We start from the raw sequence: 17,727 nt of genomic DNA on the forward strand, positions 1-17,727 counted from the left end.
TACTGAAGCAGCATGGCTACCACAGCATCTTGCAGCGGCATGCTATTCCATCCGGTTTGCGTTTAGTTGGACCATCATTTATTTTTTAACAGGACAATGACCCTGTAACGGACCGTTTCAGCAGACAAGGGGTTAAAATCCGTTTAGGCAATATGCCCCTTTCCGAGAGACAGGCACAGCTACTGCAGAACACCAACCTCCCGAACTGGATACAAAATAGCACTCCAAACTGGAACCTCGCAAATAGCTGTCAGCAGACGAACAGGAAAAGCGTATCAGTCAGCTTACACTCCTGGCAATCAGTCTCCAACAGCATACAGGGAATCCCCCCAATAACAAGACAAGGCTCTGTGTTGAGGGTCAAGCAGTGCTCTGACTGTACTTCAAGTACAGCCTCTTTTATTGATAAAAAACAAACATAGTACTGCCCACAGGGTTTTGAAATCCAACCAATCAGTAATTCACAACACACACAATGTAAATACAGCAACCAATCCAGTGGCGTAGCGTGGGTTGCCAGCACCCGGGGCAAGCCAAAAATTGCACCCCCCCCCCCCCCCCCGCGCCTACCCCAGGCACGCCACTTTTAACAGATACTGTAGTAGATCACTAGCAGTCCTATGTTACACCTCAGATAACACAGAGATAACTCTCTGAGTACAGATAATGTAGTAGATGGGTGTGAGGCCCCAGAATTCTGAACACGTACAGTGTGACCTGAAGTCTGGGGCCAGAATGCGGCAGTATGGGCCAAATTCTCAATCTTCTCCCCCAACCCTACCATGAAACAGATATGTGGATGGACATTATTATTACAGTAGAATACCGCACCATACCTGTTACATCCAGTGACGTCTCCTGTGATGTAGACTCTCCTCGACGTCTTCATTCAGAGATAAGACCGCCATGATAACTTCTTTCAGCCGCTTCTCGTCTCTGCAGAGTTTCACCGAAAAAAATTTAGGTTCCTCACTTTACTATCATGCTCTCCTTCCTTCAACACTGTCATCCTGCTGCCCCCCAATACTGAGCTAGAGCCAGACAGATAGCTTTCATTCCCCCTGTATATTATAATGGCCCCCTCTTTATTATTAATGTACTGGCCCCCTCTTTAATAACAAAGAGGGGGCCATTATATTAGCAAAGAGGGGGTCATTACATTAATAACAAAGAGGGGGTCATTACATTAATAATAAAGAGGGGGTCATTACATTCATAACAAAGATGGGGTCATTATATTAATAATGAAGAGGGGCCATTACATTAATAATAAAGAGGGGCCATTACATTAATAATAAAGAGGGGCCATTATATTAATAATAAAGAGGGGCCATTACATTAATAATAAAGAGGGGCCATTACATTAATAATAAAGAGGGGCCATTACATTAATAATAAAGAGGGGGCCATTATATTAATAATAAAGAGGGGGCATTACATTAATAATAAAGAGGGGCCATTATATTAATAATAAAGAGGGGCCATTACATTAATAATAAAGAGGGGCCATTACATTAATAATAAAGAGGGGCCATTACATTAATAATAAAGAGGGGGCCATTATATTAATAATAAAGAGGGGGCATTACATTAATAATAAATAGGGGGCCATTACATTAATAATAAAGAGGGGGCCATTATATTAATAATAAAGAGGGGGCATTACATTAATAATAAAGAGGGGGCCATTACATTAATAATAAAGAGGGGGCCATTATATTAATAATGAAGAGGGGGTCATTACATTAATAATAATAATGTACTGGCCCCCTCTTTATTATTAATATAATGGCCCCCTTTTTATTAATAATGTACTGGCCCCCTCTTTATTATTAATATAATGGCCCCCTTTTTATTAATAATGTACTGGCCCCCTCTTTATTATTAATATAATGGCCCCCTTTTTATTATTAAATGTACTGGCCCCCCTCTTTGCTAATATAATGTCCCCCTCTTTGTTATTAATGTACTGGCCCCTCTGTTATTAATGTACTGGCCCCTCTGTTATTAATGTACTGGCCCCTCTGTTATTAATGTACTGGCCCCTCTGTTATTAATGTACTGGCCCCCCTCTTTGCTAATATAATCGCCCCTCTTATTGCTGTGCCAATGCCTGTGAAGCCTTTCTGCTCCAGTCCTCTCTTCTCCTCTCCTTTCCCACCCCCCATACTGCCGCCAGAGCCTCTGCAATTAGGTAAGTTAACATAAAAAAAAAATACTTACCTATCTCCATCCCTGCTTGTTCCCGCCGCAGGCGGTCACGAACGCCTCACTGTGCCTTCCTGCGCCGCGTCATCGCGTCATCTCGCGAGACCCGACGCAGGAGGTCACAGTGAGGTTATCGTGACCGAGTCCTGCGTCGCTCGCCTCTACTGCCTTATAGGCTTCAGGCCTAGTGGCCTGAAGCCTATGGGGCATAACGGAGGGGACGGGAGCCATAGGCTCCCGTAGCCCTCATTGAAATTTCGGATGCCTGGCGCCCCCTGCAATTTGGCGCCCGGGGCAACGGCCCCTCCGGCCCCCCCCACGCTACGCCCCTGAACCAATCGTTCCCGCCCCCTAGAGGACCAGAAGGGAGACTGCGACACAGGACAGATACAACATATCCCCACAATGCATCATGGTTTCCTCCTCTCTGTCCCGGAGACGACCGAAGACAATCCAATTATCTCTCAGGACAAAAGGGAGATCACCAATACACATGTGGAGACAACAAGACAGACATCACCATTTAAAAACACAATGGGACAATAGAAACACACCCACACAAAATCCTCCCCTCTGCCGATGATGACCATTGAACACAATGACGAATATAATTATCAAAGGCAGAGAAATACAGTTTTATAAAACATATCACAGGAACCCCAAAACATGCAATAACCCCATAACAAATATCCTCGGAACCGGGGGATCTGGGTGAACCACATATCCAAAATTCACCCACATCTGTTCAGTAGTTTGGAAGATACAGTTTTATGCCAGTTACACTGAAAATATACAAGTTATACAGTTTCAAACTACTGAATGATGTCTCTGTGCACCAAATACAGGCAAGATAGCACCGTGTTGAAAAGTCAGAACAGTGTCTGTGAGCTAAAATGGCCGCTATCTATTGTTCTCACCATGTGCTCCATCCAAGCAAGTAAGGCAAATGATGCAATCCAGGGACAGAGGGCTCCGTCCCAAGTGTCTTAAGACCCAATAACTTAAGGGACCATAATCCCAGGGCAGGAGGCTGGTAAACAGCCCCCTCCAAAACACCGTGGCGAGGTTGGTTTCGCCACAGACCCCAAACACACCTCCAGGCTGTGTAAGGGCTATTTGACCATGAAGGAGAGTGATGGGGTGCTGTGCCAGATGACCTGGCCTCCACAGTCACCGGACCTGAACCCAATTGAGATGGTTTGGGGTGAGCTGGACCGCAGAGTGAAGGCAAAAGGGCCAACAAGTGCTAAGCATCTCTGGGAACTCCTTCAAGACTGTTGGAAGACCACCCTGGCTATGTTTACCGAAAATTTATTTGAGACAGTAGATGCACTGGACATAATTATTAACGCCTCACAGATGAGAGCCCTGTCTTGACTCTTAAAGGGAATCTGTCATCAACCTTATGCTGACCTCACTGAGGGCAGCATAAAATAGTGACAGAAATGCTGATTTCAGCGGTGTGTCACTTATGAGCTAAAAGTATGTGGTTGCTGAGAACCAGCATCATAATCATTGCAGCCCAGGCCTTGAAAAGAGTCAAATCTATCTGAGAAGAGTCATGGTCATAATCTCCTGCTCTCTCACCCATCTGCTGATGATTGGCAGTTCTCTCCTAGAGAGAAAGGGAGAAAACTATGTAGAAGACTGTCAGCCATCAGCAGGTGAGCAGGAATTCATGAGTAACCAGGACTCTTCTCAGGTGGCCGGGACTCTTTTCCAGGCCCAGTCTGCAATGATTGTGATGTTGGTTCTCGGCAACCACTTACTTTTGCCTTATAAATGACAGACCGCTGAAATCAACTCACCTGTCTCTACTTTATGCTGCCATAAGTGTGGGCCGCATAAAATTGATGACGGGTTCTCTTTAAATTCTAATGAAAAATGAATTGACATTTAATGAGCAAGCCGCCTATGCCTCTGGTGTTGAGAAATGAATATATTCTGCCGAGTCACTGACTGCAGTGTGTGACTGCAGACTAATTACTGTAGGTGGAAGCCAAATGCAAAACAGATTAATACTGAAAAAGAATGAAAAATGTTTTATTCAGTAAGGCAGCAAAAAAATTAAATAAGAAACAGAAATAACTTTACCTTCAGAAAGCAAAGGTTCAAGTAAACAGTGGCTGGCGGCTGCTCGAAGCAGCAGATTGTGAGACATTTGGGTGGTGATGGTGTCACATTCCTACTGTGATAACAGATGGTGAGTGAAGGTAGATATTAACATTGTTAAGCTTAATGTGGCCACTATCCAAATATTCGTCTGATGGTCCAACTCATCCATATATTAGAATGTAAAAATGTATTTGATGTGAGAAGAGAGTTACCATGGAATATGTATATACAATGATCAGCCGTAACATTAGAAAGGGAATAACAATGGATATCTTGTTACAATGGCGCCTGTAAAGGGGTGGGATATATTAGACATCAAGTGAACAGTAAGTTCTTGAAGATGATGAGGTAGATATACTAATACTGGCGGTAACAATGCCAGCCTTAGTATAGAGTCTGTCAGCAGAGGATGTGCCAAATTTCTTAAGAGGCACCGACCTCTTAATCAATTTGGAGCATTTCCAAGCAGTCCATGCTCCAGAAATTCATATCTACATTAGCTATGAGCTGGCGCAGATTTGAACTATAATTTACACAGGTTACTGGCATAAATGGAAATAAATCTGTTGGGCTGTGAAGACCACGGCCCCTACCGCTAAGCCCCACCTACTTTTTGAAAAGTTGCAAATTAAATGCAAATATGGTGTGCGCCATCATGTGTGACTTTTTTGCCGTGAAACGTTTGATACATTTCCCTGGATGGGTTGGAAACAGAATAAACTGACACATTTAAGGATCTGAGAGACTTTAACAGGTGCAAAATGGTGACGACCAGACAAATGGGTCAGAGAATTTCCAAAACATATTATGGGATGCTCCCAGTATGCAGGAGTCATTACCTAACAAAAGCGGTCCAAGGAAAGTCAACCAGTGAACCGTTGAATGTCATGGGTGCTCAAGAGATCATGTTATGGATGGGGAGTCAAGGTTAGTCAGAATGGTCTGATCCCACAGAAAGAGTTACCGTAGCACAAACTGCTTAACAAAGGTTAATGCAAGCTATGCATTGCAGCTTGTGGTGTATGGGACTGGGTAACCATAGACGGGTCAGGATGCCGTTGATGACCCCTATTCACCACAGACAGTGCCTACAGTTTTCTGCCGGGAAACCTTGGAGCTTGACATTCATGTGGATATTACTTTGCAGCAATGTTCTGTCAGACCAAGTACACCCCCTTCAGCAGTAACATACTCTCTGCCATACAGAAAAAACGTGTTTAAGGAACATGACAAAGATAAAGGTGTTTACTTTCCTCCAAATTTCCCCGAAGTCGATTCTATCAAGCATTTGTGGGACAGGCTGATAAAATAAGTCCAATACATGGAGGTCCCACCTGATGGCTTACTAAGTTCTTGGTGCCAGATACCACAGGACAACAGCAGAGTTCTTGTGGAAACCGTGCTTTAAACGGTCACAGCTATTTTGGAGGCACAAGAGGACCTACATAATATCAGGTAGGTGGTTTTAATGTAATGGATGATTGGTGTGTATTGCAGCAGTTGATAGACAAACTGCTATTTCTCTGGAGATCATATGCATGTAATAATCTTCACAAAAAATGCAACAACTGTCTGATCCTGAGTGCCAAAATACTAAAATGCAATAAGGGACATTTAGTTATGTCTTAACGCCACAATAGTTACAAATTATGGAGCACGCTACATGTGTACAATAATTCACAACTTTTAAGAGCTTCTTTCTATTTTTCTAAAGTGTTGAAAAAAATAGATGGGGCTTAGCTCGGTCCGCAGGATTTACTAAAACCTACAGCAGAAACCAATGTAAGTTATAGCTGAAGTCTACGTCCGCCCCTAGCTGGAGTAGACTTCAATTTCTGGCACACGGACTGCCAGAGATGCACAAAGGATCAAGAATGACATATGAGAACACCAGTCTCAATAACCCCAAAACTATGCTTGTTTTGTAGTAAAAAAAAAATAAAATAAAAAAAGCCCTTTAATATACTTTATAGAAAATTTTTACATATTTATTTGTTTGCTTTTGTTCCAGGATGTGAGCTGATTTTGCCAGACAATACGAGTTATTAAAAGGGTATTCTCATCTAATAAGCAATCACTTTATGATCGATGGTGGTTTGATCTGTAAGAACCCCACCAATCCTGAGAATGAATAGGCCGCAGTGCTGTATCCCTTAATGGTGTAAGCTGCAGTACCTGTGCAGGAAAAAATGGTGAATGAGACGTAGCACTAAATTATTAGGATCAGTGGGCTTCCAGAGATCAGACCCCCATTGATCATCTTCGTGAAACCATCAATATATAAGACTGGAATCTTCAAGCACAGCCCTGCCTGGGCCATAATACTACACTTCCCCACTTTGGTTAATGACTGTGTAGGGAAAGTTAGGCCATTTATGTACAGTACAGTGTGGACTCTGTATGACTGACAAAAGGAATCATTACTGTAATACTTCTCTCTTTTTTAACACAAAAGTACCTAACACCACATGGGACATAAAGGGAGAAGAAAGGAGAGCCAAGGAAACATAATGATGTAATCACACATAGTTTAGAAAACCAGAAGATGACAGATGCAACCCCAGGAAAGATCTGGAGGAAAACAGTATTTGGACAAAATACTTCACAAACCTACAGCACCTGTAGGTTCTGCGTCAATGAACAAGCTACAGCTGTGCCACATACACATAAATAAAAGGTATATTCTGTTATATACAGTAGCTATATCTAAGAAGTCACATATCATCTCCATTCAATAGCACTTAAAGCTAAATCTAATGAGGAAGGTGCTTTCATATTTCTTTAAATATTTTAAATGTGTCTTAACCCAAAAGAATAATGTATCTAAGGCTAGTTTCAAAAGTAGTGGTAAATTCTTCAGGAAGATTGTTCCGGCAGAGAAGAAATCGTATCCAGCATAGCTAGATACTACCATACTGTGCCGGAGCCCATTGACTATAAACTGGCCTGTTTTCAGCATTAGTGCCAGGATTCGGTCAGACAAACACTGCTGCTTGCTGCGGTATTTGTCCAGCCGAATCCCAGCACTAATGCCGTAAACAGGCCTGATCCTCGCCAATTCCCATTATAGTCAATGGGGCCTTATGGTGCTCCAGCGTTTTCTGGCAAGCCAGATACAAGGTTTTCCGGCAGGCTGTTCCTCTGCCGGAAGAATTTACCGCTAGAGTGGAACTAGCCTAACATAATATGGAGCTTTATGTGAAGAAGGCTAGGGGAGGGCAATTATTTTGTATTTGGTGAGTGGTTCAGATCCAGTGGTGTACCTTCCATAGAGGCAGACCACATAACTGCTGCAGGTGCCTTGTGGTGCCCAGTATAAAGAGATTTTCACAGCTTCCAATGCAGTCGATGGTAACTCTACAAATTACTATCCACTTGAGCTCCCCTTAATGGTGGCTCCACTTTTTCCGATATTCAGATAAAGTGGGTGACACTGAAGGTGATTTTTTTATTACAATTTTTTAAATAAAAATTTCTTCCACCTGACAAAAAAATGAATTAATAGCCACTATTGCCCATCTACAACTAAAATAAATGTACCTCCCCATGGTGTGATAACACAGTATGTGGCAAACATGAGACCTATTGTGTCTACAGCATATTGGTACCACGGTTCACTTACATTAAAAGATTTCCAGGGGCAGACATGGACCTTTCTTCTTTCCTGGTGCATTCAAATGGGTTTCCAAATGAGCGCTTCCGCAACATTGCTTTCACTAAAATCTTATCAAGAAAAAAGTGTAATGTCAGTACAAAAACTATTGCATTGAGGAACTGCTTTGTGAGAAAGCAATGTGAGGCGCATAATATACATTCCATTTCACAATTGGCTAACTCCACAAACAGAATGCCAATCACATGTCAAATGACAATGGAACAATCAAGAGTATATGGCTTACTAGAAAGGGGTGTGGCTTTTTGGGAACAGAGGCGTGACCCAATTTGTGCCATTTTGCACCAAAATTGTGGATTCGTAGGATTAGTATATCTGCTCCAGTGTTTATATTAAATCTTAAATTAATTTGGGCCAAGAAATGTGTAGGGAGATTAGTATAAAGTAGGGTGCCATAGTGGCAGGCTCTGGCACAGGATCCTCTTGTTGGCGCACAGCTCTATATGTGAAGAAGGGCATATTAGGTTTTCATAATGGATAGCTGATCTAGGTGGTTGCTATTAAGAATGCAAATATATATATATATACACACACACACATATACAGTCTCTACTATACAGTTACTTGACTGCTGCCCTACCCATGTAGCAGATACTTTAGATTTGGCAATTTTTATTGTTTGTGTTATCGTGTATGGAAAATAGGATTTTTTATGGATATTAGTAAAATATATATAGAATATCATACTCTAAGGCCAATGTTTCATACAAATATTTTCTTAAACATCACTACATATCCCTTTTAATTTCTGAAAATGTCCAGCAAATTGTTTTATTACCCGTTTAACCGATCACAAAAATCTGATGCGTCTCAGCAGTGGAAGAAATGACAAAATTAAAAGTAAAAGTAAAAGTAGGTCATCAATTCTATCGACAGAAAAGAAAATGGTTTAATTAAATTTGCATACTTAATAGAGCCGGCTGGCTATAACCTATGGGGACACTCTTCAACATGATTAAAATATATCACTTTTGTAAAGCTCCACTGCCTACTGCATTTTAAGATGGCTCTTCAGATGGGAATAAAATAGATTTCTTCAAATTCCCATGGAAACTAAACACTCTATTAACCATCTATGACATGCGAACATCTTCACCTTGCAATCTGATTACTAACTATACACTGTATGTCAAATATAGATATACATCTATAGTAGATTTCTAGTCTTGACCCCTTACTGAGCTGAGAAAGCGGAGATGAAATACAGGTTACACTGAATCTTTCCCCATAAAATTATATATCAATCTGCTCAGTTCCTTCTGCTCTAGAACATGCTGCCTGCAGATTATACATTTTCATGGTGACAAGTTCCCTTTAAGTTGAGTAAACAATAAATGTTGAGAACCTGAGGACTGATGCAACTGACTATTTAATACCAACTTTGGTGTCTTTTTTGTTGGTGGCCTAAGGGCAGACACTAGTTGTACTCTACCTAGTAGAGGGAAACTGACAGTGCCTCTCATGGGGTGAATACTAATGAGTGCTTCCATTATGGAAGCGCTCATTATTACAGGCGGACCTGGGAGCGGTAATTGCATCGCTCTCTGTCCTGGTCTCCCTGGACCACACGCTGTGCTGTGTCCTGTGCATCAGAAAGATCAGGAAGAGCGCTGAATCTCAGGAGCGGCAGCAGGGTCCAGAGCAGGAGAGATAAGTTGATTTCTTTTTTTGTGTGTGCTCTGATTAACATAGGCATCTGATCTGAGGTCTGAATGGGGGTATTATTCACATTGGGGCTCTGATCTGAGGTCTGAAACAGGGTCTTTTTTACATTGGGGATCTGATCCGAGATCTGATTGGAGGTCATTCACATTGGGGGGGCTGATCTGAGGTTTGAATTGGGGTATTATTCAAATTGGGGGTCTGCTTTGAGGTCTGAATGGGGATTTTATGAACATTGGGGGTCTGAGCCAAGGTCAGTATGGGATTTTATTAGAGGAGTTATCCAAGTTCTCAAACAGCTCTTCCATGTGCCGGGCCCCAGGATGTTAGGGAGGCTTGTCCCTGTCCCCGGCTGCCATTGGCTGCTCCCCCCCGACACCGGATGTTTTCATCCGTGTACAGGAAAAAGCAGCAGCGGTGCAGGGACCAGGAGCGGCACCGGGAGTGGGGTAAGTATATTACCTGTGAGGGACCCGGCGCATGGGGGGGGCTGTTTGAGAACTTGGATAACCTCTTTAACATTGGGGGTCTGATCTGAGGTCTAATAAAAAATATATTTATTCTCATTTACCTCCTCTAAAACTTAGGTGCGTCTTATGGGCAGGTGCATCTTATAAGTAAAAAAAAATACAGCATGTGAAAATTCTAACAATAGGCCTTTAAGAGTTTTATAATATATAATTGATATTGTTTGTAAATGAAGTACATAGCTTTTAACTAGTTCAAGACCCAGCCACTTACCACCTTCCTGGCCAGATGCAATTTCCGTTTTTGAGTACGTGTCTTTGAATGCTGCTCTGTGGTGTGTGTCATTTTTTTCTTGCCTTTTTTTATTTTATTTTACATTGTGTGCCCCCCATAAGGCCATGCAAACCCTTCAGTGGGCATTTAACATATAAACTTTTTTAAATTCATGATTTCTCCTGTAACTGGGGCTGAGATATTAACAACAGCTACATAGGGAATACAGCCCCTTGGGGGCTGCAGAGCGGATCTGGGTCTGCTAAGACATAGCAGCTCATGCACAGACATCACATGATCGCTAGGACCAGAGCAGGAAGATGCAATGCTACTTCCTGATCCTTATACAAAGTGCTCATTAAGCATTGTGTATACATCAATGGAGAGGGCAGGGGCGGAAAAAATATCTCTGCCTTCTCTATGTGGCACTGACAGCCAGCTCCCTGCTTCTACAGCTGCAGGATTAGAGCAAAGCCCTTTTGGAGGGCTAAAACGCTACGTGAACCCAGGAAATATAAAAATATAGCACATACTGGCTTGGCCAAAACACAAGTTTGAGTGATGTAGCTTTGAAAGTACACATTAGATATATTTATAATATGTCACTGTTACTAATAAAATGTGACCTTAGAATCCCATAGCGAATGCAGTAATTGAAACCTCATACCACAGTTGTCAAACTTGGGATAAGCTTTACAGAATTCTTCACTTCCTCTTCAGTGACTTCCACAATTGTACAATGCTCTTCCTCGAGTAGCATTGGGTCCTCCTCATTTTTAGTTACCCAAGGATGAACCTGCAAAAATACTGACAATGATGTACACATAGAATAGAGAAATTTCAGCTTCAGTGCAGCTAAGGCTACTTTCACACTAGCGTTTTGGCTTTCCATTTGTGAGATCAGTCATGGGCTCTCACAAGCGGTCCAAAACGGATCAGTTTTGCCCTAATGCATTCTGAGCGGATCATTTTCCATTCAGAATGCATCAGTTTGCCTCCGTTCCGCTCTGGAGGCGGACACCAAAACGCTGCTCGTCCGTCCTGGGATGTGGAGCGAGACAGATCCATCCTGACACACAATGTAAGTCAATGGGGACGGATCTGTTTTCTCTGACAATAGAAAACGGATCCGTCCCCCATTGACTTTCAATGGAGTTCATGACGGATTTGTCTTGGCTATTGACGGATGAATGCGGTTGTATTATTGTAACGCAAGCGTTTTTTGCAGATCCGTGACGGATCCTAATTCATATGGAATATATTCTTACAGTTTGGATCTCTGCTGTAATTACCATTTGCTTATGAGGCTTAGTTTTCTTCAGAATAGAAAAGGCATAGAAAGATAATTGATTTCATGTTATTTATAATTAATTGTATTATTTCAATAGGATTAATGTGCTGCATAATGTAAAAAGCACCTTCATACAACTGACTAGGACAATAAATTATACTGCACTGAAAGGTACTCCTTTGATGTGTCTGTTGCTATGGAGTTTATGGCAAAAAGTTAACACTGAAGTAGTGTCTTAAAAAGTAGGACAACCATTAATTCTAAGATTTCTTTTCAAGATTTGCAATCAGTGCAATGTAAAATATCTTGAACTTTGAACATTATTACTGAGTTATTCCCATATTTGCAATATACTGTTAAGGATTCACAGAGACTCTCTAGTTTGAAGCCACTTCATCATTTCAGCCTGCAGGGAATATACTATATCACAGCATTTCTCTGCAGATGGCATTAGCACAAATTGGGCATGTGTCCATGTAGCGTAAACACTGCAGATGTGCCATCGTGGATTTGTGCATGGCAAATCTGCAGCATTGTACAGTAGCAGCCAAGTTTTCTCCACACACTGGGAAAAATAATGGTTCAAAGCGAAACAACTGCTGCGATACCGGCAGCCATACCAATCCAAAAAGCATTTGGGTGGGCTTTGCCGAGGCAGATTTTAGAGAAACCAGCTGCTGAACTGCATACTCTTAGGTGGGGATTTATCAATACCTACACTTCAGATTTCTGACTTCAAAATGTCCCAAAATAGTGCATTTAGTTTTTATCAGCTCCTTGCTTGAAAAAGGAACAGTTTTTAATACTGCGTTAAGATATTGCCGATTATGAAATTCCCTACTACAATATGTAAAGGGGTTATCCTGGACCTATAATGCCCCCCACCCCCATATGCCCAGGCCCCTCACAGCAGTTGTACTTACCTCCTCTCCGGCACCCGCGTCACTTCTGTTGCCAGAACGAGCCTCCCTAGTGTCACCCGAGGGGAGATGCAGCAGCGGCAGTGCGGGCATCAGAAGCAAAGCGGGTGCCAGGCAGTGAGGCAAGTACAACCTCTGTGAGGGGCCTGGGTATATGGGTTAGATAACCCCTTTAAAGTGGTTGCTACCAGAGCTTAAATACTGCACTAAAAAATTCTGCCATCATAATCCTTTATTTTCGTTAAATGAAATGTATTTACATACAAAAGGTAGCTTATATATCCGGTAGTGCATTATAAGTAGAGATGAGCGAATTTCATGTTATGAAATTCGTTCACGCTTCGTTTGGTGGTGAAAGCAGAATTGCGTTATGAATTCCATTACCATGGACCATAACGCAATTCTATGACGGAATGCATAACAGAATGCCTTTAGAGGCATTCCGGCATAGAATTACGTTATGGTCTGTGGTAACGAAATCTATAACAAAATTTGCTTTTACCACCAAACGAAGCGTGATCGAATTTCAAAATATGAATTCTCTAATTATAAGGTTAAAAGGACTTCCCGTAAATGATTGGAAGCATTATGCTTTCCATAAGATACATAACACTAATGCCTATGAGTGGTGTCACTCAGTAATCCAATCTGATTGGCTGGCAGGAAGCTGCTGGCTACAGCAAGTGTGTATGGGAAGTGAGGGAAGGCAGTTTTGACCTCAGAGAACTGGCAGAGGAGCCATCTTGAGAGGTTAAAATTGCCGTAACTAAGGGAAAAACTCAAGGAAAACTGTGGTATGTGAAGAAACTAAAGATTGGTTTATGCACAATGCTGCAGCAGCAGTAACGTCTGCTAAAATTGATTTTTTATTTATTTATGAAAACATGACGTTTACACGTTAACCTTTACATATAGCAGTCCTAAATGTGTATACCTTTATTTCTGGAACAGTTATTCTATCTTCAGGCTTCTTCTCCAGCATTCTGATAATCAAGTCTTTAAGTTCATCATTAATGACTGGCCTTAAACGGGAAAGCAGAAAAGCAGGACAATAAGCAATCTACTACTTGGGTTATCCAAGACTAATAAAGACCTTACAGAGTGGCCAACCCACAGTGGTGGTCATACTTACCTGGTCCCTGCTCCTGGGTTCGGTGTCTCTGTCACTCCTGGGACAGTGCTTCCTCTCCCTGTTGGAAAGGGGGAGGGGGGGGGGGATGGACATGTGACAGGCCGCAGCAGTGACCTTCTCCCCTTGCTTCGAGACAACTGGTCACACCTGCAAATTGGCTGCAGCGGCCAGATGTCCTCCCCATCAATGGATGTTTTTTTTCAGCGCAACAATGAGAGAAAGAGCAGGTCTGGGACCAGATAAATATGATCACCACTGTGGGTTGGCCACTGTGGGTCTGTATTAATATTAGATAACCACTTTAAAGGGGTATTCCAGGTAGAAAAAGTAACCCCCTCTCCACTGGACTGGGGAAAAACTGTTCCCTGATCACTGGGACCCCCACCAATCACGAGTAGGGGTCCTGTGTGCTCCATTCGAATGGAGCAGTAGTCAAGAGTGCCCATCATGGCTCCTTTCAAAGTTTATGGGGCTGCTGGAGATAGTTGAGCAATGCACTTGGCTATCTCTAGCAGTCCTCTAGAGATAAATGGTGCATCAGTGTGCCTCCTCCACCTGCTGCTTCATTCATGTGGAGGCATGGATCCTCTTACTAATCAAACAGTTATCCCCGATCCAGTGGATAGGGAAAAACTTGTTCGAGTAAGAATACCACTTTAATTCAACAAAAATAGGACACAATCCCTGCTAATATATTGTACGCAGTACGTGTTATGTCAATGGGTTATAATGTTATCCCTTTTATGTACATTAGGAGTATTATATAAGGTTTTGTACTCTCTGCAATATTAAAATCTTCTTCATTTTGTTTTATATTTGATAAGGGGTCATTATCCAAAGTATTTTGTTTCTTACGAAATGCGTGAAGTACAGATGGATAGTCTACACAGTCCTTCTCATTAACGATTATTTAAAAAAGAATTTGTCAGGAGATTTAGCATTTCAGAGAAAATTATTTAAAAACAAGCTGGGAATGGGAAGAAGAGTCATTTGGGTGGTCTCCGCTGACTTCTACCCAACCAGCTCAGCTTGATTGACATGCTTCTCCCTGTATACAAGTAGGGAGAGAACGGTCAATGAAGTCGAGCAAGGCTGGGAGAAGTTAGCGAAGACCACCCAAATGACTCTTCTACCCATCCTCAGCTTGTTTTTAAACTATGTCTCATCTGTAATTCTGCAGAATTTGAGAGTCAGACCTAACTGTTTGTAAGGAGGGACCATGTTGGTATTTGATGCTGCCCAAGGTTCCCTTTAACTATTTTATTGATAGACTGTTGAATGTGGGTAGACTCCAACTCAAAATGAAAATGGAAAATTGAATTACGTGGTGGAGTATGAAGGCTAATATGTATAGGGGGAGATTTATCAAAACTGGTGTAAACTGGTGCTCATAGAAACCAGTCAGAACCCATGTTTAATTTGCTATGGGCAACTAAGCCAGTTTTCCTTTACATCTACTTTGATAAATCTCCATAGTCTTAATGATTCAAACAAATTGCAATAATACTATTGGCAGGCAGAACTCATATTACATACTGTTCAGGGAACTCCACTGCTTTATGTTTTATCATGTTGTGTAGAACCAAGATGTATTCATCTATGAAAGGACACTAAAAAACAAATCATGGAGATAAATAGAATTAAACTACTGCTTGGAGTTTATGCTGCACACAGCCAATTTACATTTGATTCTGTGACTCTGGTCAATGATGGTTGCTTACCTTTCCAAATACGAGACAATAAAGCGTGATTCCCATTGCCCACACATCTAGTGCCTAGTAATCGAGAAGGATAGGAAAATGTAAATGCATGATTATGACTATATATCAATGCATACCGGACATAGCTATTGAAATACATTTCCAATACCAAATACAGTGCCTTGCAAGTATTCACCCCATTGACTTTTTTCGTATTTTGGTACATTACAGCCTTAAGTTCAATGTTTTGTTAATCTGAATTTTATGTGATGGATCAGAACACAATAGTCTAAGTTGGTTAAGTGAAATGAGAAAGGTATATAAATAAAATTATTTTTTAGAAATAGAAACTTGGCATGTCCATATGTATTCACCCCCTTTGTTAGGAAGCCCATAAAAAGCTATGGTGCAACCAATTACCTTCAGACGTCACATAATTAGTGAAATGATGTCCAATCTAAGTGTCACATGATCTGTTATCACATATACAAACCTTTTTTGAAAGGCCCCAGAGGCTGCAACACCTAAGCAGGAGGCATCACTAATCAAACACTACCATAAAGATCAAGGAACTCTCCAAACAAGTAAGGGACAATGTTGTTGAAAAGTCAGGGGTAGGTTATAAAATTCCAAATCTTTGATGATCCCCAGGAGCACCATCAAATCCATCATAACCAAATGGAAAAAACATGGCACAACAGCAAACCTGCCAAGAGACGGCCAAAACTCATGGACCGGGCAAGGAGAACATTAATCAGAGAGGCAGCAGAGAGACCTAAGGTAACCCTGGAGCTGCAGAGTTCCACAGCAGAGACTGGAGTATCTGTACATAGGACGACAATAAGCCGTACGCTCTATAGAGTTGGGCTTTATGGCAGAGTGGCCAGAAGAAAGCCATTACTTTCAGCTAAAAACAAAAAGGCACATTGTGAGTTTGCGAAAAGGCATGTGGGAGACTCCCACATCTCATCACCCAAATAACACATCCCCACAGTGAAACATGGTGGTGGCAGCATCATGCTGTGGGGATGTTTTTCAGCAGCTGAGACTGGGAAACTAGTCAGAGTTGAGGGAAAGGTGGATGGAGCTAAATACAGGGATATTCTTGAGCAAAACCTGTATTACTCTGTGCGTGATTTGAGGCATTGAACCCAAACACACTGCTAAAGCAAGACTGGAGTGGTTCAAGGGGAAACATGTAAATGTGTTGGAATGGCCTAGTCAAAGCCCAGATCTTAATCCAAAAGAAAATCTGTGGTCAGACTTAAAGACTGCTGTTCACAAGCGCAAACCATCCAACTTGAAGGAGCTGGAAGAGTTTTGCAAGGAGGAATGGGCAAAAATCCCAGTGGTAAGATGTGGTACGCTCATAGAGACTTATCCAAAGCTACTCGGAGCTGTGATTGCCGCAAAAGGTGGCTCTACAAAGTATTGACTTTTTCTGTTATTTTGTCATATTTGTCGTTTGCTTCAGAATAAATAAAAATAAAAAAAATCTTCAAAGTTGTCGGCATGTTCTATAAATTAAATGATGCAAATCCTCAAACAATCCATGTTAATTCCAGGTTGTGAGGCACCAAAATATAAAAAAAAAGTCAACAGGGTGAATACTTTTGCAAGGCACTGTATTTACAGAGTGGCAGGCTTTCTCTGCACAGTAAATCAATCAGAGAACTGCTCTGACAGCTAAGATTGTAGCTCATATCTCTGAACTACTGTCAACTTATAAGCACTCAAAATAATGTGGTTTAAATGAGTGTTTATGAGCTGTCAGGAGTTCAGAGACAAGGACTACACATGGAGCTGTCAGAACTGCTGTGAGACAGAATCAATGTAAAACAGAAAACAAGCTAGTCTGCAGATATACTGAAAGTGAAGGCTGAAGAAGAAACACTGTAGAAAAGACCAATAAAAAAGTTAATAAAAAGCGAGTAAAAAAATGAATTTTAGCCTAAAAGGAGTAAAATGCAATGATAAAAAAAAAAGATTTCTTTGGCCAGCCCCTCCCTGGCTGCTTAGATTGACAGGGCTAGGCAGTGGCAAATAGTGTTGGGCGCGAATATTCGAATCACGAATATTAAATGCGAATATCGTCACTTCAAGAATTTGTGAATATTTAGAATATAGTGCTATATATTCGGAATTTCAAATATTCTAGATTTTATTTTCCTCAGTAACCTCCCTTCTTGCTTGTCGGCCAATGAGAAGGCTGCAATGTATTTGTCTGAGCTTAGCAACATCCCTAGCAACCAATAGGGAAGTTGCCTACCCCTTACTATATAAGA

The 17,727-nt window shown here is 41.6% G+C and overlaps 1 protein-coding gene across 2 annotated transcripts in view; it reads right to left on the reverse strand.

The window, feature by feature from the left end:
- The window catches only part of CAMKK1 (calcium/calmodulin dependent protein kinase kinase 1), a 245,382-nt gene that overhangs the window by 13,855 nt on the left and 213,800 nt on the right, over positions 1–17,727 (reverse strand). For both annotated transcript variants that reach the window (XM_044285140.1, XM_044285139.1), the window contains exons 11-15: positions 15,464–15,517; positions 15,279–15,352; positions 13,545–13,632; positions 11,067–11,195; positions 7,946–8,046 (exon numbers count right to left, since the gene is read on the reverse strand). In XM_044285140.1, coding sequence (XP_044141075.1) covers positions 7,946–8,046; positions 11,067–11,195; positions 13,545–13,632; positions 15,279–15,352; positions 15,464–15,517 — 446 coding nt within the window. The remainder of the gene's footprint in view (positions 1–7,945; positions 8,047–11,066; positions 11,196–13,544; positions 13,633–15,278; positions 15,353–15,463; positions 15,518–17,727) is intronic.

Source organism: Bufo gargarizans, chromosome 3, assembly GCF_014858855.1.
Source record: "Bufo gargarizans isolate SCDJY-AF-19 chromosome 3, ASM1485885v1, whole genome shotgun sequence".
NCBI classification, from domain to species: Eukaryota; Metazoa; Chordata; class Amphibia; order Anura; family Bufonidae; genus Bufo; species Bufo gargarizans.